Source organism: Chiloscyllium plagiosum, unplaced genomic scaffold, assembly GCF_037043375.1.
Source record: "Chiloscyllium plagiosum isolate Xiang-an unplaced genomic scaffold, Cpla_swu_hap1 HiC_scaffold_45, whole genome shotgun sequence".
Taxonomy (NCBI): Eukaryota; Metazoa; Chordata; class Chondrichthyes; order Orectolobiformes; family Hemiscylliidae; genus Chiloscyllium; species Chiloscyllium plagiosum.
Genome location: NW_028270183.1, coordinates 19459922 through 19484923, shown reverse-complemented (window position 1 = coordinate 19484923; position 25002 = coordinate 19459922). Strand labels below are relative to the sequence as shown.

At 46.2% G+C, this 25002-nt stretch overlaps 1 protein-coding gene across 11 annotated transcripts in view; it reads left to right on the top strand.

Annotated features, from left to right (window-relative positions):
* LOC122552177 (adhesion G protein-coupled receptor E3-like) overlaps nucleotides 1–25002 on the top strand; it is a 71021-nt gene that overhangs the window by 24906 nt on the left and 21113 nt on the right. For 3 of the 11 annotated variants that reach the window (XM_087983437.1, XM_087983438.1, XM_087983446.1), the window contains 7 exons: nucleotides 4128–4277; nucleotides 8287–8433; nucleotides 11166–11312; nucleotides 14834–14986; nucleotides 17160–17306; nucleotides 17593–17730; nucleotides 22073–22213. In XM_087983437.1, coding sequence (XP_087839563.1) covers nucleotides 4128–4277; nucleotides 8287–8433; nucleotides 11166–11312; nucleotides 14834–14986; nucleotides 17160–17306; nucleotides 17593–17730; nucleotides 22073–22213 — 1023 coding nt within the window. The remainder of the gene's footprint in view (nucleotides 1–4127; nucleotides 4278–8286; nucleotides 8434–11165; nucleotides 11313–14833; nucleotides 14987–17159; nucleotides 17307–17592; nucleotides 17731–22072; nucleotides 22214–25002) is intronic. The other 8 variants (XM_087983442.1, XM_087983441.1, XM_087983440.1 and 5 more) reach the window with 8 other exon arrangements.

The following is a 25002-nucleotide window of genomic DNA, read 5'->3' as shown; positions in this document are numbered from 1 at the left end:
TTCTCCCCGTGTCTGTGTGGTTTTCCTCCGGGTGCTCCGGTTTCCTCCCACAGTCCAACATTGTGCAGGTGAATTGGCCATGCTAAATTGCCCATGGTGTTAGGTGGAGGGGTAAATGTAGGGGAATGGGTCTGGGTGGGTTGCTCTTAGGAGGGTCAGTGTGGACTTGTTGGGCTGAAAGGCCTGTTTCCACACTGTAAGTAATCTAATCGAAAGAGCAATACAGCACAGGAACAGGCCCTTCGGCCCACCAATACAATGCCTTTCTAAAACTAAATCCTTTTTTGTGGTCCATATCCCTCTGTTCCTGCTTATTCATGCATCTGGTAAGATGCCTCTGAAACATTACTATTGTATCCACCTCCATCACCCCCTCTGGCAGCATATTTCAGGCCCTTACCACCCTCAGTGTTAGAACCCTGCCTGTCACATCTCCTTTACCCCTTTTTACCTGAAACCTCCGTTCTCTAGCAATTGACATTTCTACCCTGGGAAAAAGACCCTAATTATCCATTCTCTCCATGCCTTCTATCAGGTCGCCCCCTCATCCTTCAATAAAAAACAAATCAAGTGTATAATCCCTCTTCATCACTAATAACTCTAAACCAGGTGACATCCTGATAAACTGTTTCACCCTCTCTAAAGCCTCCACATCCTTCTGGGAATGTGCCAACCAGAACCAAATGTGGCTGAACTAAAGTTCAAATCAGCTGCAATTTGACTTGCCAATTTTTATACTCTGTGCCCTGACCAATGATGGCAAGTGTGCCATCCACCTTCCTGACCACCTTATCCACTTGTGTTGCCGCTCTCAGGGAACTGTAGACCTGTATGCCCAGATCCCTCTGTATGTTGATGCTACTAAAGGATCTGCCACTTGCTGTATACTTCGCTCCTGCATTAGATCTCCCATAAACGTCCACCTCACATTTGTCCGGATTAAACTCCATCTGCCATTTCTCTGCTCAAATCTCTAGCCTGTCTATGTGGTCTGGCAATCCTCCTCCCTATCTGCAGTCCAGTCTTTGTATCAGGTAGAGTTTGTACAAAGTGAAGGGAAGGTGCGTGCAACTGTGAGAGATAAAGCTGACGTGCACAATCTCAACTGAAAGTTTGTTGCAGGGAAATATTGGGTGTTTCAGTGGGAATGCAGTGTCTCCTCACAGGAACTGATGCCTACCTGTGATATCCAGATGCCTGGCGATATCAGAGACTTTGTGTTTTGCTGTCTTGCGATCTGGACATTTTGACAATGATACTTTCTGGACTTTAGTAATTGATTAACGATATCATCCATTTCTTAATTGTCCTCAACCAATTAACACATGCTGACAAATCATTTCTTACTCACTGTTTATCACAGTAATCATTCAGTGATATTTCCTAAAATGCCATTCTGATGTGATGGAGCTCACTTCTCAACTGCCTGTATAAGGACAATATAGAGACTAGATCACAGAAAGCAAGGTTGCTGGGTGCTCATTGTATGAACTGGTTTTGTTTAGCTCTGAAATGCGGTCAGACTTATCATTGTGTTGGGTTTCCACACCCAGTAATACAGGATGCTCTTCAGAAACCCCTGTGTCAACAGTCGACCACATCACAACAACTTACCTGCCTCCCCTCTCTCCCAACTGGATATCTCCCTCACTGCTGCTGACGTTGAGGTTATGCTGCTTTGTTTTAATGTATTGGTTAGTGGGATGTGGGCATCACTGGCTGGGCCCAGCATTTGTTGTCCCGTCCCTAATTGCCCCTTGAGAAGGTGGGGGTGAGCTGCCTTCTTGAACCGCTACAGTCCACATGGTGTTGGTTGATAGGGAGGGAATTCCAGGATTTTGTCCCAGCGACACTGAAGGAACAGCGATATATTTCCAAATGAGGTTGGTGAGTGGATTGGAGGGGAACCCATAACGAGAGTTCAGTAATTCCACAGATAGGATCGTTACAGATTGATGCTGGGGTCTAGGGTACTCATCGGCCCATTCTTGATTGTCCTTCTTTACTCTCATTCCCTTCCATTTGTCTCTTTATATTTGTTCCCGTCCCATTCTTTCCTCAGCTCCTGCCGTCTGGACTGTCTTTGTCAGGCTGATGTAGGCCACAAATGTCCTGATTGCTCCTGGGTCATCCCACTGCAGGTCTGGCCGTGTGGGAGTTTGGAAAGCCACTGGGCGGACTTCCCCATTTTCTCTCAATTGCCTTGTCTACATTGAGTGAGACTCAGCAGATTTCCTCCCGTCCCTCCCTTACACTCCCAAGGTGTTGAGATAGGGCGGCATGATGGCTCAGTGGTTAGCATTGCTGCCTGATAGTGTCAGGGACCCAGGTTCGATTCCTGCCTTTAGTGACTGGTGTGTGGAGTTTGCACATTCTCCCCATGTCTGCGTGGGTTTCCTCTGTGCTCCGGTTTCTTCCCACAATCCAAAGATGTACAGACTTTGGCCATGCTAAAATTTTCCATTGTTAGGTGCATTAGTCAGCAGTAAATATAGGGCAGGGGAATGGGTCTGGGGGGGTTACTGTTCAGAAGGTCGGTGTGGACTTGTTGGGCCAAATGGCCTGTTTCCACAGTGTAGTAAACATAATCTGATCGAGTTGTTTAATATATCATTACAACTCCATGACACTGTAACCCTTTTGCTATAAATTCTGTGTCGTATGGTCATGTTTCACAACCACCTGATGAAGAGGCAGTGCCTTGAAAGCTACTGCTTCCAAATAAACCTGTTGGACTCTAACCTGGTGTTGTGTGGTTTTTAACTGAGATCGATCCCGGTCTCTGTCTGGCTGTGCAGGGAGAAGTTATCTACATCGCTCTGATTCCGAACAGGAAATGTTCTCTCTGCCCTTACCTGGTCTGGCCTACATGTGACTCCAGACCCACAGCAAATGTGGTTGACCCTGAACTGCCGTCTGGGCAATTAGGGATGGGGCAATAAATGCTGGCCTTGCCAGCGGTGCCCAAGTCCTGTGAATGAATTCCAAAAATATGTCCACGTTTGGGGTGGGACTGAGGAAGGATTGGTTGAGGTCATTCATTGCTGCCATTTTTGTCCTAGGTCTATCTAGTGATTAGTGGGAGAGGATACATCACCGTAGAGTATCCACTGAATAGGCTGCTCTTAGACAGCAAGGTCTACTGCTTGATTACTAAGTACAACTGCATTTGGTCAGGCTGCCTGGATTGGAGGGCTTGTCTTCTGAAGAGAGGTTGAGTGAGAAGGACGAGAGGTGACTTGATTGAGTGTACAAGGTAATGAGAGGCATCGATAGAGTGGATAGCCAGGGACTTTTCCCCAAGGCAGAAATGGCTGCCATGAGGGGTTATAATGTTAAGGTGATTGGAGGAAGGTATGGGGGAGAGGTCAGAGGTAGATTGTTTACACAGAGCGGTGGGTGTGTGGAAGGCACTGCCAGCAGTGGTAGGAGAGTCAGAGACATTAGGGATGTTTAAGCGACGGCTGGACAAGCCATGGACGGCAGTAAATTGAGGGGTGTGTAGGTGAGGTTGATCTTAGATAAAGATAAGTGCTTGACACATCATCATGGACCGAAGGGCCTGTACTGTGCTGTACTGTTCTATGGTCTATGTTAATTAATAGGGAGTTGATACAGATACCTCTGCTCTCTCCAAAAATGGAGTAGAATTCCTTGCCACTCCTACAGACATCAGAATGGGTGGAGCCAATGCAGCATGAACATTAACCCTGAAGACCCTTCCATATTTCAATCAGGTTGGACCATGACCTTTTAAACTCCAGAATCTTCGGATCTCTCCTGGTGTGCATGTTCAACCAAGTCTTCACGAAGCTAGTTCTCAAGAGAATATTGATGAGCATCAAAGGTTCCAGCAGTTGAGAAATGTTCTGTTGTATCAGTGTTGGCCGTTAGAGAAATATCAAATGTCTGATTGATTAAATTCCTTTCCAGATTGTTGCAAATTTCAAACCCCTCTCATTCCCCAATCTGCATTCTAGCCACTGACCGGCTCTTAGACGTATGGATTGATCACAAGGCAGATTGTCCAATGGGACGAGACTCTGCAGAGAGTGAGGGAGGAAGGGGACTGTAACTCAACGTCGATAATGGGTGATATTCACATGTCCGTTTCATGTCTGTTACAGAACAAAATGAATGTTACCAAATGCCACCAGTGTGTGGCCCCAATACAATATGTTATAACACAGTGGGAAGTTTCTACTGTCTGTGCAAGAAAGGATTCATCACGGCTTCAGGACTAACTAACTTTACAGCTGGTTATGGAGGGTGTTTCGGTAAGAATGTTACTGGGCCCTTTGAAGGTGTGACACCCTCATGTGAAATCTGAGGGGCATAAAGTCAATGGGTGCGTGTCAATTCTACTCAATATGGTGGGATCCTTCAGAAAAGGGGGATGAATTGTTTTACCTGCTTTGGGCACCAGGAGCTAACCACCAGGCATAGACGCTAATTAAATGGTCTGGCCATTGGCATTTGTCAGTAAGAGGTCAATGACATGACCATCGATGAGATGGAGGGAGACAAATTGTCCAGATTGTGTCAGCCAACATCGGTCTGATGTTGAGAGTGTGGTGCTGGAAAAGCACAGCAGGCCAGGCAATATCCGTGGAGCAGGAGAATCGACATTTCGAGCATAAGCTCTTCATCAGGAATGAGGCTTGTGGGCTGGGGGCTGCTGAGAAATAAATTTATGGGGGTGGTGGGGCTGGGGGTAAGGTAGCTGGGAATGCGATAGGTGGAGCAGAAGGTGATAGGTTGGAGAGGAGGATGGAGCGGATAGATGGGAAAGACAATAGACAGGTCAAGAGGGCGGTACTGAGTTGGAGGCTTGGGACTAGGGTCAGGTGGGAAGAGGGGAAATGAGGAAACTGGTGAAACCCAGGTCTGTTGTCAAAATATACGTTATCCCTGAAAACGAAGATCGAAAATATGAGCAAAAGGGCGTGGGAATAGGACAACAGCTGCAGAGATGAAAGCAAGTGGCACTAAAGATTTTATTTTCAGAATGTCTGCATTGCTGGCAAGATCAGTGCTTATTGCCCATCTCTAGTTGCCACTTCAGAAGGTGAGGGTTGAGCTGCCTACTTGACCGGCTGCAGTCCATGTGTTGCAGGTTGACCCACGATGCCCTTGGGGTAGATTTCCAGGATTGACACATAGACAGTGAAGGAACAGCGATATATTTCCAAATCAGGATGGTGAGTAACTTGGAGGGGAACTTGCAGAGGGTGGTGTTCCCATGTGTCTGCTGCCCTTGTCCTTCTCGGTGGTAGAGGTCATGGGGTTGGAAGGTGTGGCCTCAGGAGTCTTGGTGCATCGTGTAGGTGGTACACACTCCTACCACGGAGTGTCAGTGGTGGAGAGGGTGAATTTCTACAGTGGTGAACCAAGTAGGGTCCTTTCTGCTGGTCAGCACCAAGTTCCTTGAATGTGGTGCCCCACCTGCTTAGTTGGTAAGTTGTAATGTCGCTTGCAGGACCATAAAAACATGGGGATATCGATATTTGTTACTGTCACTCTCACCACCTCTCACTGGTTCGGTAATAAATCTGTGATTAAAAATAATTGATCAATTCTGCAGCTCTGTCTTTGCCTCTCTTTCATGAGCCTTTGATATTCCTATTGATTTTTAGCAGGTTTGTGATGAATGCCCTGAAAGAGTATAGTTCATCATCTTGACACATCGTCGCAATCTGAAACTATTCCTGGTTGTCAACAGGATGTTAAGGAGAGAGGAATGGATGATTCATTCCATTTTCTTTGTGTTGGATGAAGCTGCCATTTGGCTAGTTTCCATGGTAACCAGTGTTCCATGGTTCGGCCTCGTCAACTTTTGTTGGAGGTGCAAGAACAATTGGATCACAAATCAATTTTCAGCTTGAAAACCAAGCGCCTTTTCAACTGAATAAATGCAGAATCCAGCATCTGCCGTCCTCACTAACTCCTCACTGAACAAATGCAAACTTACATTGACAGAGTGTACTCCAATTTGAGGATTTAACAGATGACAGTCGAGGGTTTGGATGTTAGTTTGCCAAAATTTGCTTCTAATCTGTGCCGAAGTTGGGGATCATTCAGCAGGAAGCTGGAATGGTGGGAGCTCCTGAATGAGCTGCTGGGTCAGGTTGACTTGTGTCGGTGCTGAATGGTAGATGGTGTTGTATCGGCTGCTTAACCTAAGATGAAGAGGCCTTCTGTTGAATTGAAGAAATAATATGTTTGCAGTTGTACGTGTTACTTCAAGTTGGAACGATTCCAAGGGTGAGGTGAGATGGATTTAGTCTGACGTGTGCTCCGAAACGTGTAATGTCATCAATCACAAATGTTGTTTATGGCCTGATAGACAGATGGTCATTGATTGCACCATAGTGTTCAAAAGTGGAAGACATTCCTTGATCAGCTGAAATGCTTGGACCTCTCATTTTGACAGAGAGTTTTCGAATGGGGACATCGCTTAAGTTAAATACCTCGACATGTTGATGTTTTAAAATGGACACCACCAACAAATCAGCAATGATCCAATTGAATTGGGGGGTGGGGGGGGGCAGCTATCTCTTATGGTCTTTGATCGCCATTAACAGACCAATTTATAAACCCCATGGCAATGTAATGATAATATAAATAAAGGAGTGTAGGAGAAACAGGGAACTAAATTAAAATGAAGTTGAAGTGGGGAAATAATACCCTCCAGCTCCAAATGTGCCCAACTCTCCCTAAAGGCATCATTGTGTTGGTCTTCAACTCTCATCTAAATTAGTCATGTCGTAGCTGAGTGCTTAATCTCAGCAAGTATGTTAGTTGGAGCAGGAGCATTTAAAAATGGGGAATGTGTTGCACTGATCTCTGGGAGACTTCCTTCTTTTAGTATTTCTGATTAACCTAAGCTTATGATCTACGTTGTCACTATTCATCAGTTTTGATCATCTTTTGCTGGTATCCAATAATTCCACAGCCCTCATTCTCATCCCATTCATCTTGGCAATATTATCCCCATCTTATTTTAAACTAATCCTGCCTTTCACCTTTTTTTGAGCAAGTTTCAAATTAATCTCGTTTCTTCTGAAGCTTTAGTTTCTCCATGCAATGTAGATTTGTGGAGAAATGTGAAATATATTTTCCATGTGCATTATTGCTGATTTGCTGTCACAGGATTTAATCGATTTTCCCATCTTCTGGCACCAGGCCATCCCTCATATGTACGGAATTGGATTTGTAATCATCGCTTTTCAATACAATATCATATTATGATCACTATTTCTTCAATGGAACATTATGTTGTGATCATTATTTCTTAAATGCAATATCATGGTGTGATCACTATTTCTTAAATACAGAACAACAATGATTTTCTGAACATCTGAACAAGATCTCAAGGTCCCGTAAAAACACCATCCGTTATCCAAGCAATCTTTTATCTGAACATAATATCCCCACCCATCTCATTTGGATAATCGAGGTTATTCTGTACAATATCGTGTTATGATCAGTGTTTCTGAGACTATCCCTGAGATGACAAGCTAACTCTGCCAAAACAGGATCTAAATGATTCTCTTCCCGAGTTGATTGAATGACATAATGCTCGGAAACAGTCTCAAATCCGTGTCCTGAGCCAGTTCCCTTGTGCTGTCCAGGAGAAAGTGGGGACTGCTGCTGTCTGTGTGGAAATTGAAATCGTTGAAGGCGGCTGCCTTGCCTTTTATGTTAGGGAGTTGTTGTGTTTTTTTGAGATTCAGGGCTGGAGCTGGGCTGAGAGGGGCTCAGTAAGCTGATGTGCTCAGTGCAGATTGTCAGCATGTTTTTTTTTAAACTTAGTTTCAGATATCAGAAGGCAATCCCACACAGGATGCACCAGCCTTCAGCTGCACCTGTGGGAAGGTATTTTGCTCAAAGAATCTAAAAGATAAATCAAAAACACGGTGTGGAACTAAAGACTGCAGGTGGAACATCTGAACATGCTCCTGGTTTATTTTAACTTGATGTCCAAGTTAGACACAAAATATATTCACGTGAGCATCACGCCAAGATTAACAATCAGGTGTCAAATAATGTCTGCTAACCCTCCTTAAGGGAGGATGGGATGTTTTTGTGACATTAGAGATGGCGACTGTGGTAATTTTTCGTATCTCCCCTTAGTACATTGCTGGCTCCCAAGAACGGTTTCTCTACAATGATACAAGGAATTTAATGTGACAGGAGTGTCCCTTTCGGCTATAAGGTGGAACAGGGCTGGGAGATAACTAGATTTAACAGTGCGCAGGATGACAAAACCAATTCTTGTTCCAGATATCGACGAGTGTGAGACAGTCCCGTGTGGTTCAAACGCAACTTGCACCAACAAGTTTGGAGATTTTGAGTGTACCTGTAATGAAGGATTTATCACAACCACTGGAGAACGTACCTTCACTGATAAAACAGTCACGCAGTGCCGAGGTAAAGGTTATTGTACTTACATGAAGCTGTCTTCCTGCAAAAATACCCAGTGACACAGGGCACTCAGAAAGGAGAACTGTAAATCAAGACTGGGCTCTCAATTGACAGAAAAACCCACAGGGATATCGGAGTGATGACATTGGACAAATGGGAATGATGGCCTGAATGACCTCCTTCAGTCCTTTAAGATGCTGCAATCGATGAACCTGGGGAGAAAAATGGCACTGGGACAAACCCAGGGAGATTCAGCCAATTGGATCCAAAGTTGGCTTGATAGTAGGAGACAGAAGGTGATGGTAGAGGACTGTTGTTCAGACTGGAGGCTATGGCCAGTGGTGTGCCGCAAGGACCACTGTTGCTCCAGCTATTGTTGTTCATCATTCATTCGAACGATTTAGATGAGAATATTGGATGCAAGATGAGTAAGTTTGCGGATGACACGAGAAATGGTGGTATAGTGGACGGTAAGGAACATTATCTAAGACAACAGGACCTTGATCAACTGGGCTAGTGGCCGAGGAGTGGCAGATGGAGTTTAATTTGGATAAATGTGAGATATTGCATTTTAGTAAGACAATCCAAGGAAGGACATATTTCGCTAACAGTAGGGCCTGGGGAGTGTTGCCTCGGGTTTCAGGTACATATTTCCCCTGAAAGTGGTGTCACAGGTAGGCAGGATGGTGAGGAAGGTGTTTGGTGCACTTCCCTTGATCACTCTGAGCATTGAGTACAGGAGTTGGGATGTCATGTTACAGATGAACAGGATGTTGGTGAGGCCACATTGGGTGCAACGTATCCCATTCTGACTTCCCTGCTGGAGGAAGGATGTTGTTCAACTGGAATGAGTGTGAAAGAGATTTCCAAGGATGTTACTGAGACTGGAAGGTTTGAGTTAGAAAAAGAGGCAGGACAGGCTTGAACATTTTTGCCTGGAGTGTCGGAGGCTGAGGGGTGACCTGATAGAGGTTTATAAAATCATGAGGCATGGATAGGGTGAAGAGCCAAAAGCTTTTCCCCAGGGTAGAGGAGTCCAAAATGAGAGATTTAAAGTGAGAGGGAAAGATTTCAAAGGGACCTGAGTGGTCACTTTTTCACACAAGAGGGTGGTGCATGTATGGAACAAGCTGCCAGAGGAAGTGGTGGAGGCTTGTACAAAAGACATTTGAACAAGAACATGGATAGGAAAGATTTAGAGAAAGATACACCAAATGCTGGCAAATGGGATGAGTTTAGTTTTACACGTACTGGTCTGACTCACCCCCAAACTCCACCCAATCTCACTATCTGCCTTTACCAGGAAGGAAGGACACTGCGATGGGAGACTGTTCCCAAAGACCTTACTCATGGGAAGATTTAATGGCATAATCAAAGAAACTCCCATTTGTCTCTGACTGACCGACTGACTGTTACCCAGAGTAATAGGTACCTTCAGTAATAGTTAACAAATAATCTGTTTAGGACCTTTAACAAGAACAGAAAAAGAACAGGATTTCTAATTCATATAACTGCAACTTTTATTCTGTTTAAAAATTCATAATCACCCCATCAAACACAGACATACACATAAATATACACACAGACACACGCGCACTCTCACACAGACACACACACACTCTGTCTCTCTCACATGCGCGCACACACACACTCACCCTCCCCCTCTCTCTCTCTCTCTCTCTCTCTCTCTCTCTCTCTCTCTCTCTCTCTCTCTCCCACACACACACACACCTCATTCTCTCCCACTGTCTCTCACACACACAGACTTACAGACTCGCACACATTCTCTCTTTCTCTCTCTCTCACACACACAAACACACAAACTCGCATATACAGAGGCACACAAATACACAGAGACACAGACCCACAGGTAAATACACACATGCTCCCATTTTTCACCACACATACCTACAGATAGATACATGCTCTCACTTGCAATCACAATCACACGCGCACATACACATGCACACTCACAATCACACGCACATGCACACACAAGCTTTCCCACATTCATACCCAAATCACATATACAGTGGCGGTGAATACTCATCAGAACAGCACAATTCTCTCTACATGCACGTGTTTCTCAATCTGTTTGATTCCTTGCAGATTCCTCAATATTACCCACACAGCGATGATCACACTGTCGCTGATTGGTTGCTTGATTGGACCCACAGGCCTTTAGGTTTTATGGTTATTTCTTCCACCGTATCTGCGTGTAGATTTTTTTGGGTGTATTGACAGAGTACCGGAGACAGCAACTTTACTGAAAAAGGGGAGAGAAGGAGGTTTTCCTGCAGCCAACTGCTGGAAATCTCCTTCCCTCGCATTTCCCTCACAGACACTACAATCTGACCAAATGGAGAGTTGTTACTATGCTGTTCCATCCTAATCCAACAGGCAATGCTACCAGAATGTCTGGAATCAGTATGCCCAATAAATAAATGCCTCAGTTAACATTGCTGGGTTTTTCAAGCAGTCACCAACACTTTGTACATCCTCCTGTTCAGACAGGGAGAGATGTGGCTCAAAAAGGAAGTTAATTCCCTTGGTATTTATTGGTGTGTCCTCTTGCTCTGTGCAATGCTCACATTCCCTGACTGTGACCTCTCCAGGAGTTGAGCCATGACCCAGTGAGGTAGCGGTGTCTGGGACCTTTTTATAGTTAGAAACATGGACTGGGGGATGACCAGTGCGTGAGGGTGGTCAGGGAGATTCATGGTTATTTTGTATTCCAGATATCGATGAATGTGAAACAGACCCATGTGGTTCAAATGCAACATGTGCCAACAGCATTGGTGATTTTGAGTGCACCTGTAATAAAGGATTTGCCTCAACCACTGGAGAACATGTCTTTACTGATAAAACAGTCACGCAGTGCCAAGGTAAAGACTACGCTGCTTGGGAACCAACATCTAAAACATTTGTCTGTTTTCTGCAAATACTCAGTGACATCAAGTACCCAGAAAGGAGAATTCCTGATCAGGATTGGGTTCTGAATTGATGGGAAGAGCTGTAGGGCTATTGGAGCGACGATGTAGGGAAATTGGATCAACCTGAATGATGGTCTGAATAGCCTCCTTCAGTACTTTGAGATTTTTTTTATTTCAAAAATATTCTTTATTCATAAAATATTTTGATGGTCTGTACAGTTGGTCATGCCATACATGCAGAAAATTCCATTTTTTTGCATACAGAGATGAAAATTTATCATTTGTATATACAGCTCTGTACATTTATCAATCATATGTCCATATAATTAGCTGAGTCGTCAGCAGAGCCCAAATGACTGCGTGGGCCCCCTGTCCTTCTTTAGGCAGGCAGATGTTACACAGTGGTCTTTCCCCACCGCGCCTTGGCGACAGCTGCCCCAAGCTTCAGCGCGTCCCTCAACATGTAGTCCTGGACCATGGAATGTGCCAGTCTGCAGCACTCAGTCGGGGTCAACTCCTTCAGCTGGAAGATCAGCAGGTTTCGGACCGCCCAGAGAGCTTCCTTCACCGAGTTGATGATCCTCCAGGCACAGTTGATGTTCGTTTCCGTGTGCGTCCCGGCGAACAGGCCGTAGAGCACGGAGTCCCGCGTCATGGCGCTGCTCGGGACGAACCTCGACAAACACCACTGCATTCCTCTCCAGACTTCCTCTGCATAGGCACATTCCAGAAGGAGGTGGGTGACGGTCTCCTCCCCCCTGCAGACGCTTCGAGGGCAGCATGCGGTTCGGCTGAGAGTCTGGGCGTGCATAAAGGATCTCACAGGCAGAGCCCTTCTCACCACCAGCCAAGCCATGTCTTGGTGCTTGTTGGAAAGTTCTGGCGATGAGGCACTCTGCCAAATGGCTTTGACAGTCTGTTCAGGGAACCGCTCGATAGGATCCACCCTCTCCTTTTCCCGAAGGATCTCAAGGACACTACGTGCTGACCACTTCCTGATGGACTTGTGGTCAAAGGTGTTTTTCTTCATAAACTTCTCCACGAAGGACAGGTGATACGGAACGGTCCAACTACTCGGAGCGTTCCGCGGCAGCAAGGCCAGGCCCATCCTTCGCAACACCGGGGGCAGGTAGAACCTCAGTACGTAGTGACACTTGGTGTTTGCGTACCGGGGATCCACGCACAGCTTGATGCAGCCACACACAAAGGTGGCCATCAGGGTGAGGGTGGCATTGGGTGTGTTTTTTCCCCTGTTGCCCAGATCTTTGTACAGTGAGTCCCTTCGGACCCGGTCCATCTTTGACCTCCATATAAACTGGAAGATGGCCCGGGTGACTGCAGCGGCACAGGTTCTGGGAATAGGCCAGACCTGTGCCACGTATAATAGCAATGACAGTGCCTCACACCTGATGACCAGGTTTTTTCCCGCGATGGAGAGCGACCGTAGCTTCCATCTGCCCAGTTTCTGCCTCACTTTGCTGATACGCTCCTCCCAAGACTTGGCGCATGCCCCAGCCCCCCTGAACCAAATACCCAGCACCTTCAGGTGGTCGGTCCTGACGGTGAAGGGGATCGAGGATTAGTTGGCCCAGTTCCCGAAGAGCATGGCCTCGCTCTTGCCTCGGTTTACCTTGGTCCCCGAGGCCCATTCAAACTGGTCACAGATGCACATGAGTCTGCGCACGGACAGCGGATCCGAGCAGAAAACGGCGACGTCAACGGGGCCTTAACCTGCAGGCCCCCGCTGCCAGGAATAGTCACCCCTCTCAGGCTCGCATCCTTCCTGATGGACTCGGCAAATGGCTCTATGCAGCACACAAACAAGGCAGGAGAGAGGGGGCAGCCCTGCCTGACTCCAGATCTGACTGGGAAGCTATCTGTTCCCACCCGTTGGGACTGCACTGACAATGTTGGTGTAGAGCAGTCTGATCCAATTGCAGATTCCCTCCCCAAAGCCCATTTTGGAGAGAACATCTCTCATATACGTGTGTGATATCCTGTCAAAGGCTTTCTCCTGGTCCAGGCTGATCAGGCAGGTGTCCAACCCTCTGTCCTGCACGTAGGCAATCGTATCCCTGAGGAGTGCGAGACTCTCAGCGATCTTCCTGCCCGGCACAGCACAGGTTTGGTCACGGTGAATCACTGACCCTAGAGCAGACCTGACCCGGTTGGCGATTACCTTTGACAGAATTTTGTCATCCGCATTCAACAGTGAGATTGGTCTCCAATTTTTGAGTTCCTCCCTCTCCCCCTTCTGCTTGTAGACGAGGGTGATGATGCCTTTCCTCATGGATTCACTCATGGTACCTGCCCGAAGCATACTGACATACACCTCCAGCAGGTCCTGGCCAATCAAGTCCCACAGAGCGGAATAGAGCTCGACCGGTAAGCCGTCGCTTCCGGGAGTTTTATTCTTTTCGAAGGACTCTAGGGCCTTGGTCAGCTCGTCCAGAGATAGTGGCTGGTCCAGCCTCTAGCGTGTTCTGTCGTCTAAGACCTCCGTGATAGAGGACAGGAACGACTGGGAGGCCGCGCTGTCGGTCGGCTTCGCGTCATACAGACTGGCGTAGAAGGATTTACTGATCCTCTTGACGTCAGCCTGAGATGACATTATCGAGCCATCTTCTTCCTTCAGGCTGCTGAGCTCGGAGCTCTCTTTGTGCACTTTCTGGAAGAAGAAACGTGAGCACGTCTCGTCCTGCTCCACCGAGCGGACCCTGGATCGGAAGATTATCTTGGAGGCCTCCGAAGCAAAGAGCAAGGCTTGCTGGCCCTTCACCTCCTTGAGGTCCTCCGTGACATCGACCCCCATCGTCTGCAGCAGGAGCAGGTTCTGCATATTTTCCTGGAGCTGGGACAGTTTTCCCCACCTCTCTCTCGCCTCCTGAACACCTTTGAGGATGAAGAACCTCTTGATGTTCCCTTTTACTGTTTCCCACCAGTCCGCTGGGGACTCAGAGGGGCTTCGCGGTTCTTCAACCTGAGTAGTCCCTCTTCAGCTCCTCAATGTTTCCCGGGGTCAACAGCTTGGTGTTCAGTTTCCACGTTCCCTTACCAGCCCGCTGCTCGTCCTGTAGGTGACAGTTGGCCAGCAGGAGGCAGTGGTCGGAGAAGAACACCGGCTTGACGTCGGTGGATCTGACCGAGAGCGTTCGGGACACAAACAGGTAATCTATCCTTGAGCGGATAGACCCGTCTGCCCGTGACCAGGTGTATCTACGCTGCGATCCGTCTGCAGGGGCGCTGAAGACGTCATGCAGCTTGGCATCATTTACCGTGTCTCTTGGTATTTATTGGTGTCTCCTCTTGCTCTGTGCAATGCTCACATTCCCTGACTGTGACCTCTCCAGGAGTTGAGCCATGACCCAGTGAGGTAGCGGTGTCTGGGACCTTTTTATAGTCAAAAACATGGACTGGGGGATGATCAGTGCATGAGGGTGGTCAGGGAGACTAATGGTTATTTTGTATTCTAGATATTGATGAGTGTGAGACAGACTCGTGTGGTTCAAATGCAACATGCACCAACACAATTGGAAACTTCATTTGCACCTGTAATGAAGGATTTGTCTCAACCCCTGGAGGACGTATCTTTGGGAATAAAACTGTCACACAGCGCTGCATTGCAGGTAAAGATCTATTTCTTGATATATTCTTTCAAAGATCACTCACAAAGACTGAATGGAAGAATGAACTTTTCCAGTAATATGTTGTGATACCAATGTTAATACTGGGCAGTTCAGATACTGCGGGTTCAGTTACTGAACACATTCATATGAGGCTGTCAATATTACTTATAAGGCAAGCACAAATTTATCACGCAAATAAAATGCTCCATCCAACATAAGGTCAGAAGTGGGGATGTTCACCGATAATTGCACAATGTTCAGCACCATTTGCGACTCCTCAGATCCTGAACCGGTCCGCGTCCAAATGTAACAAGGTCTGGATAATATCTAACCTTAGGCTGACAAATGGCAAGTAATGCTCAGACCATACAAATGCCAGGCAATGCCCATCTCCAACAACAGAATCTAACTAGCTGGAGTAGGATTGGGTTTTGTTGATTTTGTAAATTTGTGACCCAGCAGGAATCTCAAATGTTTGTACCAGACTTCTGAAACTTTAAGTGGGGCTGAGTGTAAAACCCTTGGAGCGGGTTCGCTTCAGAGAACTGTGCTCCTGAGAAGACAATCAGAGATGTGGTGAATGAGATTCCCTTGGGTTGTGGAGTTAGTGTGAACCCCAGACTAGGCGTGTTGGGTTCCATAGGGACAGCCCATTGAGCCTGCACCACCATTCAGTACCATCATGGCTGACCATGGAATCTCAGTGTCCCATTCCTGCTTTCTCTCCAGCTCCTTCAGCCTCAAGGACCACGTCCAGCTCCCTCTTGGATATATCTAAGGAACTGGCCCCAACAGCTTCCTGAGGGAGTGAATTCCACAGGTTCACAACTCTCTGAGTGAAGAAATTCTTCCCCAGCTCAGTCCTGAATGGCTTACCCCTTATTCTTAGAAACTAGTTCTGCACTTCCCCAACATCGAGAACATTCTGCCCGCATCTAGCCCGTCCAGTCCCATCAGGATTTTATACGTTTCTGAGACCTCCCCTCATTCTTCGAAATTCCAATGAGTACATGCCTAGTCGGTCCAGTCTTTCTTCATATGTCAGTCCTGCCAATCAGTCTGGTGAACTTTCGCTGGACTCCCTCAGCAGCAAGAATGTCCTTCCTCAGACTAGGAGCCCAAAACTGCCCACACAATCTAACCCCAGTCCCTAAAAGCTGAGGACATTGAAGCTCAGCTGTGTAGTTAGCTCCAGGAAGAAGCTATCGCAGATCCAGTCTGAAAGGTGACATTTCCAGTGACCTCAACCTAGCAAGGTATTTGATACAGGGACTCTCGTGTCGGGATTACACTAGTGTTTGGGAACTGTAGTGGGGTATGAAATGGATACTTTATAGAAGCTGATGTATTTGTTTTAAACTTATAAAGGAGTGTTTTAGGTGTAATGCAATTATACCTTGACTATATGTTTTGAATTTGTGTTATAAGTAGACAGAATACCGTGAAATATTCTATATTATGACTGTTTCCTTTGTAATAACTTCCTGTTCTGGTGTTGAAACAAATAGTACACTTCATGCTTATGTTTCAGCAAGAGACTACTTCTTAACATCTAAACAAATGGACATATGGCCTATCGATTAGATAGATTAAATTAGATTACTTACAGTGTGGAAACAGGCCCTTCGGCCCAACAAGTCCACACCGACCCGCCGAAGCGCAACCCACCCAGACCCATTCCCGTACATTTACCCCTTCATCTAAAACTACGGACAATTTAGCATGGCCAATTCACTTAACCTGCACATTTTTGGACTGTGGGAGGAAACCAGAGCACCCGGAGGAAACCCACGCAGACACAGGGAGAATGTGCAAACTCCACACAGACAGTTGCCTGATTCCTGACTGGAAACAGACTTGTCTGGTAGTACTATCAACTGAGATTATGACGCTGACTTTTTCTGTCACATTGGAGTGCTAACAACCTGGGGTGAAGGTGAGAAATGGTCAGTGGGTAAGTCTCGGGAGATGGCTAATGTTGAGAAGGTGTTATCATGAGAAAACCAGGGAAGCAGCAGTTCTAGATGTAAGCTAACTCAAGCACAGTTCCTGAAGCTATGACTTCCCTTGGGTCTCTGTACAAGGTGTCCCAGTTGCCCGTTCCAATGAATAGAGAAAGAAATTGCTCAACTGCTGGTTAAAATGAGCTAAATCATATGTTTCTTCTGTACAGATATGTGTAAGGATGCAGTGGGCGCATGTGGCCCCAATGCTAAGTGTTCAATGACAATGGGACAGGCCAATTGTAGCTGCAAAATAGGCTTTACGTCAACCACAGGGGAATCTACCTTTACCGATAAAGCAAAGACGCAGTGTAAAGGTAAAGACTTTATTGTTCCTTAGCACAAGACTCGGAATGGAGGCATTACGATTTTTCTCTTGATCCTCCCAAAGCCCAGACCATGTGGGGGTGTCCCAGTAGGGCATGAACCCACAACGGCCTGACTACGAGGTGACAGGGCTACCCTCGAAGCCAAGGCAGGGAGGCTGTTGGCTCTTTAGGGACGTCCCGAGAAAGTGCCTCAACACTGGTCATTCTTTAATTTCTCTCTCTGTGCTCTGTGTGTGTCTTGAACCTGTGTGTGTTTGTCTGACATCCATTGCAGCCGATCTGTGTCTGTCTCGTATCTGTGGAGCCAATACTGTGTGTCGTCATAAAGCTGGCCGCTTCTCCTGTCAGTGTCTGGAAGGATTTTCCTCACCCACTGGGCGCACTAGAGTGACTTTGAGGGCACCCTGTATTGGTAAGATTTCGGCAGGGAGCAGTAAAGAATGCGCTGGACCATGATGCTATGGATCACGCTCTTAAACAACACCATCGCTGCTGATGGCCCACAGCACTTTACGCTTTAGAACTGCTCCACCTCTTCTGTACGTGTCCCACTCAGCACAGCACTAGGGCCACCACCACACCAGGGACAATATTCTCAATGTAAAGCATTGAACACTGGCCACTGTCACTGCTGAAGAGGACAGAGCAAGTTTACCGTGGAGTAATTGTGTGTCCTCGATCAGAAGGAGACACAGGAGATTGTTTTGGAGAAATGTTTGAACCGGTACTTTTTATTTCTGAGCCCTCAGTGGGAACGTGTTCTTGGCCGAGAGTTCATGGGGCTTGATTCCTATAATGGATGACATTAGATCATTAATACTCTGTTTCATTATAAGGGAAGCAGCAGTCTGCCATTTGGCCCATTGAGCCTGCTCCATCATTCATTAGGATCATGGCTGAGCTATCCATTGTCTCAGCTCCTCCTCCCTGCATTATCCCCATGATCCTAATTCCCTGATCGTGTAAAAACCCATCCAACTCTGTCCTGAATATATTTAATGAAGCTGCCTCTATTACTTCCTTGGGCAGAGGATTCCATAGATTCACTACTCTCTGGGGAAAAAGCAGTTCATTCACATCTCTGTCCTAAGGAACAGCCTGTAGGTTGCTGGGAAAAAAAATAGAATAAGCAGTCAAAAGATTGTGTCTTGCACTCATCAGGACCAATAGCAAGAATGCCTAATTCCAGAGGGAGCAGCAACTGGCATTGTATGCTGAGAAGGTTGGCATGACAACGATGACTGGTCAAGGTTAGTCAGCCATGACTGCCAGGAGAAATGCATCAGGGAATTATTGCCCTTTCATTCAATTCCCCAGAGAAAGGGGCACAATATCCGCTCCCCTTTCCTGAAAAAGGCAGGCATCAGCACACCCTTATCATGGAATCTCATCTAATTGAGTATCGGAGTTGGGAGGTCATATTGCATCTGTAGAGAACATTGGTGAAGGTACTTTTGGAATTCTGCATACAGTTCTGGTCTCACTGCTATAGGAAGGATGTTGTGAAATTTGAAAGGGCTAAGAAACAATTCACAAGTACATTGTCAGGGTTGGAGGATTTGAGCTATAGGGACAGGCTGAATAGGCTGGGGCTGTTTTCCCTGGAGCATCGGAGGCTGAGGTGTGACTTATAGAGGTTTATAAAATCAGGAGAGGCATGGATGGGGTGCATAGACAAGGTCTTTTCCCTGGGGTGGGAGAGTTCAGAATAGAAGGCACAGGTTTAGGGTGAGAGGGGAAAGGTTTAAAAAATGGCTAAGGAGGAACTTTTTCACACAGAGCGTGGTGAGTGTATGGAATAAGATGCCAGAGGAAGTGGTGGAAGCTGGTACAATTACAGCATTTAAAAGGTATCTGGATGGGGATATGAATATGAAGGGTTTAGAGGGATATGGGCCAGGTGCTGGCAAATGGGACAAGGTCAGATTGGGCTATCTGGTCGGCATGTACTGTATGATTGTATGACTGTAACATCAGAGCTTTAGGATCAGAGTTTTGCAAGCATGCGTTAGCTGAGTCCACTCAGTACTCTGTGTCTTGTGATGGGATGTACTGTTTTTTTTATCATCAGTCACTGGAAAATGTAGAAACATGCAGTGTTTTGGCTGGGATGGGATAAATATGCTATTAATCAGGCCCCACTGCTCCACAAGTCACATCATTAGTGTAAATACTTTGATTCTATCACCAAATTTCTATCCAGATCAGGACAGTCTTTCACTGAGGTTTTCTTAATGAACTCACAAATTGACGATAAATTAACATTATTAAAAACAAGGGGCGAAAATGGTGATCATTCCCAACTGTACTCTGGAATTAGAAATCAGTTTCCTCGGGATACCAGCACAAACATGTTCACCCAACACGAAGGCATCAAAGCAGAACAAAAACTGAAATGGCTGGAAAATCTCAGCAGGTCTGGCAGCATCTGTGGAGAGAAATCAGAGTTACCCAGTTCTGAAGAAGGGTCACTGGTCCCGAAGCATCAACTCTGATTTCTCTCCACAGATGCTGCCAGACCTGCTGAGTGTTGGTACAATCATACAGTACATGCCGACCAGATATCCCAATCTGACCTTGTCCCATTGGGTGAGGTTTTCCCAGCAATTTCTGTTTCTGTTTCAGATTTCCAGCATCCATAGTCCTCTTTTTCTTGCAAAGCATTTGCCGATATGAGGATTTGAAAAAGCGAAACAAAAAGAAAAGCCCTTATCTGAAAAATATAAGTACATATTTTGTGAATGAGAGCAGCCTATCGGGTTTTTGGTTGATGAAATCGAAAAGACTGACGGAAGATCATCCAACTAAGCTTTGGTTCAGATGAAGGTCAGGCTGTTTCCAAGGCTTTGCAAAGTGATCACACTTCAGCACCACAGGATTTGTGAGCTCATCCAAACTGTGCGATATGTATCAAATATTGATGTGGAAACTTTAACCAAGACAGGGAGAGATAGACTCTATTTTTAACCACAAGGTTGGGAGGCTTCTTCCTTCTGACCCTCAGGGTTTTCTGAACAGGAACAAAGGCTAAAAAAAGTCTCACTGATGATGAGCACAAATATTCATCCGTAAAGTTAGTCGTAGCTTCTCACAGGTGTATATCAGCGACATTGCAAACCTCTCTGATCATATCACTCAATTCACAACTGCTTCACATGAAATGGTGAGTTTTGCCTTTTTGCTCAAACGTTGAGCCACCTTTCACCTCCCAGGGTAATTTGAGGTAAACTTGGGACATTTCAGAACAGCCTTGGGTCAATCAGTGAGTGAGCACAATGATGTAGTGGTCATGTCAGTGGATCAGTAATCCTACGCCTTCAGTTAATGGTCTGAGGCCATGAGCTGAAATCTCCCCATGTCAGTTGGTGGAGTTTAAGTTGAGTCAATGAATCTAGAATCTAAAGCTGGTCTGAATAATGGTGACCTGGTGACTATCAATAATTGTTGTAAAAAAGTGCATCGGGTTCACTTAGGAAGGAATCATAGAATCCCTAAAGTGTGGAAACTGGCCCTTCGGCCCAACATTCCACACCAACTCCCTGAAGACTAACCCCACCCAGATGCATTCCTCTGCCCTATTATTCTACATTTACTCCTGATTAATGCACCTAACCTACACATCCCTGGACACCAAGGGACAATTTAGCATGGCCAATCCACCTAACCTGCACATATTTGGATTGTGGGAGGAAACTGGAGGAAACCCACACAGACACGGGAAGAATGTGCAAATTCCACACAGTCACCCGAGGGTGGAATTGAACCCAGGTCCCTGGCTCTGTGAAACAGCAGCGCTAACCACTGAGCCACCATGATCTGGTGTACATGTAACTCCAGACTCATATCAATGTGTTAACTCCCTAACTGTCCTCTGAAATGGCCTTAGCAAGCCTGTTGGCTCAAAGGGCAGTCTGAGCTGGTTTTACCAACCTAGTCCACACATACTTGAGTGCAATGTCTTCCATTTTCACTATTCAGAGAACATCTTCACCTCCTTTGTCTCTTGAATGTTGTCTGTTTGCAGTTTTGGGGGGGGGGTCAGTTCCCATGAGCCTTTGTGTGATTGTTGAATTCATTCACGGGATGAGGGCATCGCTGGCTAGGCCCGGATTTATTGCCCATCCCCAATTGCCGAGGGGGCAGTTATGAGTCAACCATCGTTAGTCTAAAAGAAAGGGCCTGAAGAAGGGCCTGTGCCCGAAACGTCGAATCTCCTGTTCCCTGGATGCTGCCTGACCTGCTGTGCTGTTCCAGCAATAAAGTTTCAACTTTGATCTCCAGCATCTGCAGACCTCACTTTCTCCTCCTTAGTCTAAAAGAAACAGGTAAGGATGACAGTTTACCTCCCGAAAGGGCATTAGTGAACCAGGTGAGGATTTCAAATGATCAGATCATAGTCACCATCAGACTCTTCATTCCAGATTTATAATGGGACCATCTACCATGGCAGGATTCCAAGCCGGGACCCCAGAATATTCCCTGAGTCTCAGGATTAGCACTCCAGTGATAATAGCCTCTCTCTGTGAAACAGGCTGTTGCTGTGAGGGATCTGATAGACCTAGACCAGCCTTGGGAGATGTGGGAGCTAACCTGGTGAGTCGCTTTAGCCACTGCCCCTCGATGCTAATTCCCTCCACACCGCTTGGCAAAAGAGTCTTTCACTCCCCTTACCCAGGAGCAACCTTTTCTTTTGAAAGATCAACACTCCCGTCGCTCGCCTCCAATGTGTTAAGCCGTGTTCATGTTCCTTACAGATAAAGACGAGTGCCAGGACACAGTGGCAGCTTGTGGGCATAACGCCAGCTGTAACAACACAATGGGAGGTTTCAATTGTACCTGTGATGCAGGCTTTGCCTCATCCATTGAAGGATCTAACAGAGCGATTAACTGTCAAGGTAAAGTCTCAGTGCTCCCTCACCTTCTCTTCCCTTTTCCTTTCTCGAGTATGTTTGTCCATCACTTTCTGTGCATGTGGTACTGAGCTAGATGGCTGTAGATGCCTTGCTGTGTTTCTGAACTGCCAGATGCTGTCAGCAAGATAATAGTACATGACGTGCATTCCTGCCGCTAAATTCAAGGGAACGACAAATGCAGGAAGTCACCGTGGGTCAGGCAGCAGCCATGGAGAGAAAGCAAGCTAACGTTTCGCGTGGAGATGGCTCTGTCTCTGTGGAAGCTGCCTGACTCGCTGTGATCTCCTGTATTTGTTGTTTCCAGTAGCGATTCCAGCATCTACAGACGGGGGATTTTAGAAGTCTTCACCCTTCCCATTATTGAGAGTCATAGGGATGTACAGCACAGAAACAGAACCCTTTGGTCCAACTTGTCCATGCCGACCAGATGTTCTACCTTAATCTAGTCCTATTTGCCAGCACTTGGCCAATATCCCTCTAACCCCTTCATCCAGATGCCTTTTAAATGCTGTAATTGTACCAACCTCCACCACATCCTCTGGCAGCTCATTCCATACAAGTACCACCCTCTGCGTGAAAAATTTGCCCCTGAGGTCCCTTTTAAATCTTTCCCCTCTCACCGTAAACCAATGTCCTCTAGCTTTGTACTCTCCTATTCTGGGGAAAAGACCTTGACTCTCCACCTGATCCATGCCCCTCATTACTTTATAAACCTCTACAAGATCACCACTCAGCCTGCAACGCCCCAAGGAAAACAGCCCCAGGCTATGCAGCCTCTCCGTGTAGCTCAAACCCTCCGACCCTGGCAACAGCCTTGTAAATCCTTTCTGAACCCTTTCACCTTTCACAACATCTTTCCTGTGTCTAAAACCTTGCTGGATCTTATAACATCGATTGGCTCTTAAATTTCTAAAGGGGCTCAGTGAAATAAGAGCAAACTGCTGCAGATTGTGGAGAGCGGAAGGTCACCGAAAGAGAAGCAACATTCCCATTGAAACCTTGCATCTTGCAGTCATCAGGACAAATGCAAGGATGACAAACAGATTAGGAAATGCAGATATTAATCTGCTGAGATTAATCATGTCCAGAATAAAAATGACATGTATGCAGGATTTGTAAATTTTATAATGAAATGGGAGGGTCATAAGACCATAAGAACTAGGAGCAGGAGTAGGCCATCTGGCCCCATTGAGCCCACTCTGACATTCAATAAGCTCATGGCTGGACTCAGCTCCACTTACCCGCCCTCTCACCCTCACCCTTAATTCCGTTACAGTTCAAAATCTACCTTTGCATTAAAAACATCCAACGAGGCAGCCTCAAACTGCTTCACCGGGCAGGGACTGCCACAGATTCACAACCCTCTGGGTGAAGAAGTTCCTCCTCAGCTCCATCTTAAACCTGCTCCCCGTTATTTGGAGGCAATGCCCCTCATTCTAGTTTCACCCACCAGTGGAACCAACCTCCATGCTTCCATCTTATCTATTCTCATCATAATTTTATATTTTTCTGTCAGATTCCCCCAATTCTTCTTAATCCCAATGAGTGTAGTCCCAGTCCATTCAATCTCTCCTCATAAACCAACCCTCTCAACTCCAGAGTCAACCTATTGAACCTCCTCTGCACCCTCTCCAGATCCAGTACATCCTTTCTTAAATCAGATGGGAGGAATGTTTCTCTGATACATTCTCTGTACAAATGTCTTGACTGATTAGCCAAATGATAAGCACTTTTTTTATCTCATGCACTATCTTAACTGTTTTTCTCTTTTGGGATTTGGCATTCTTGTGTTTCTGTCCTGATCTTTGCAAGATGAATAAAGCTTCAGCATGTCTTTTTATTTCTACAATACTCAAGTTCCCAAATACCAAGTCTTTAGTCTCTCTCAACCCAATGTCTTCTGCCCTGGATTTTTCATTCCGTACCTGATTTGACTCCACTTTCCCATTCTGTCCTTCTCCTATTTCTTCCTCAAGTGTGGATTCTCACTAGTTTAGGAGGTGACCTCTCATTCCCTGAGGTCCCAGATACACCGTTACCCTCTCCTTGCTGATATCTAGAACATAGAACATTACAGCACAGTACAGGCCCTTCGGCCCTCCATGTTGCACTGACCTGTGAAACCAATCTGAAGCCCATCTAACCAACACTATCCCATTATCATCTACATGTTTATCCAATAACGATTTAAATGCCCTTGATGTTGGTGAGTGCACCACTGCTACAGGCAGGGTGGTCCACGCCCCTACTACCCTCTGAGTAAAGAACCTACCTCTGACATCTGACATTTACTGACACTTTGAGTGATAATGCAAAAAAATGTTTGAAATGAGGGGAAGTCAGCTTTCTAACAAATTTGTAAACATTGCTAACTTCTCCACTCCACTAAAACCTAACTCCATGGGGAGAAGTTTGGAAGATTCTCTCAGTTGTAAAGAATAATCACAACCTGAACTCCACACCAGCAACCAGCAGAACAAACACCAGACACAAACTACCCTGCAAGGACTGCAACAAACATTCCACTGGACAGACGGCCAGGAAAGTAGCCACCAGGATACATGAGCACCAACTAGCCACCAACAGACATGACCCACTATCACTAGTATACATACACACAGACGAAGAGGGACACCAGTACGACTGGGACAATACATCCATCCTGGGACAGGCTAAACAGAGACACACATGGAAGTTCCTAGAGGCCTGACATTCAAACTGGGACTCCATTAACAAACATATCGATTTGGATCCCATTTACCATCCTCTCA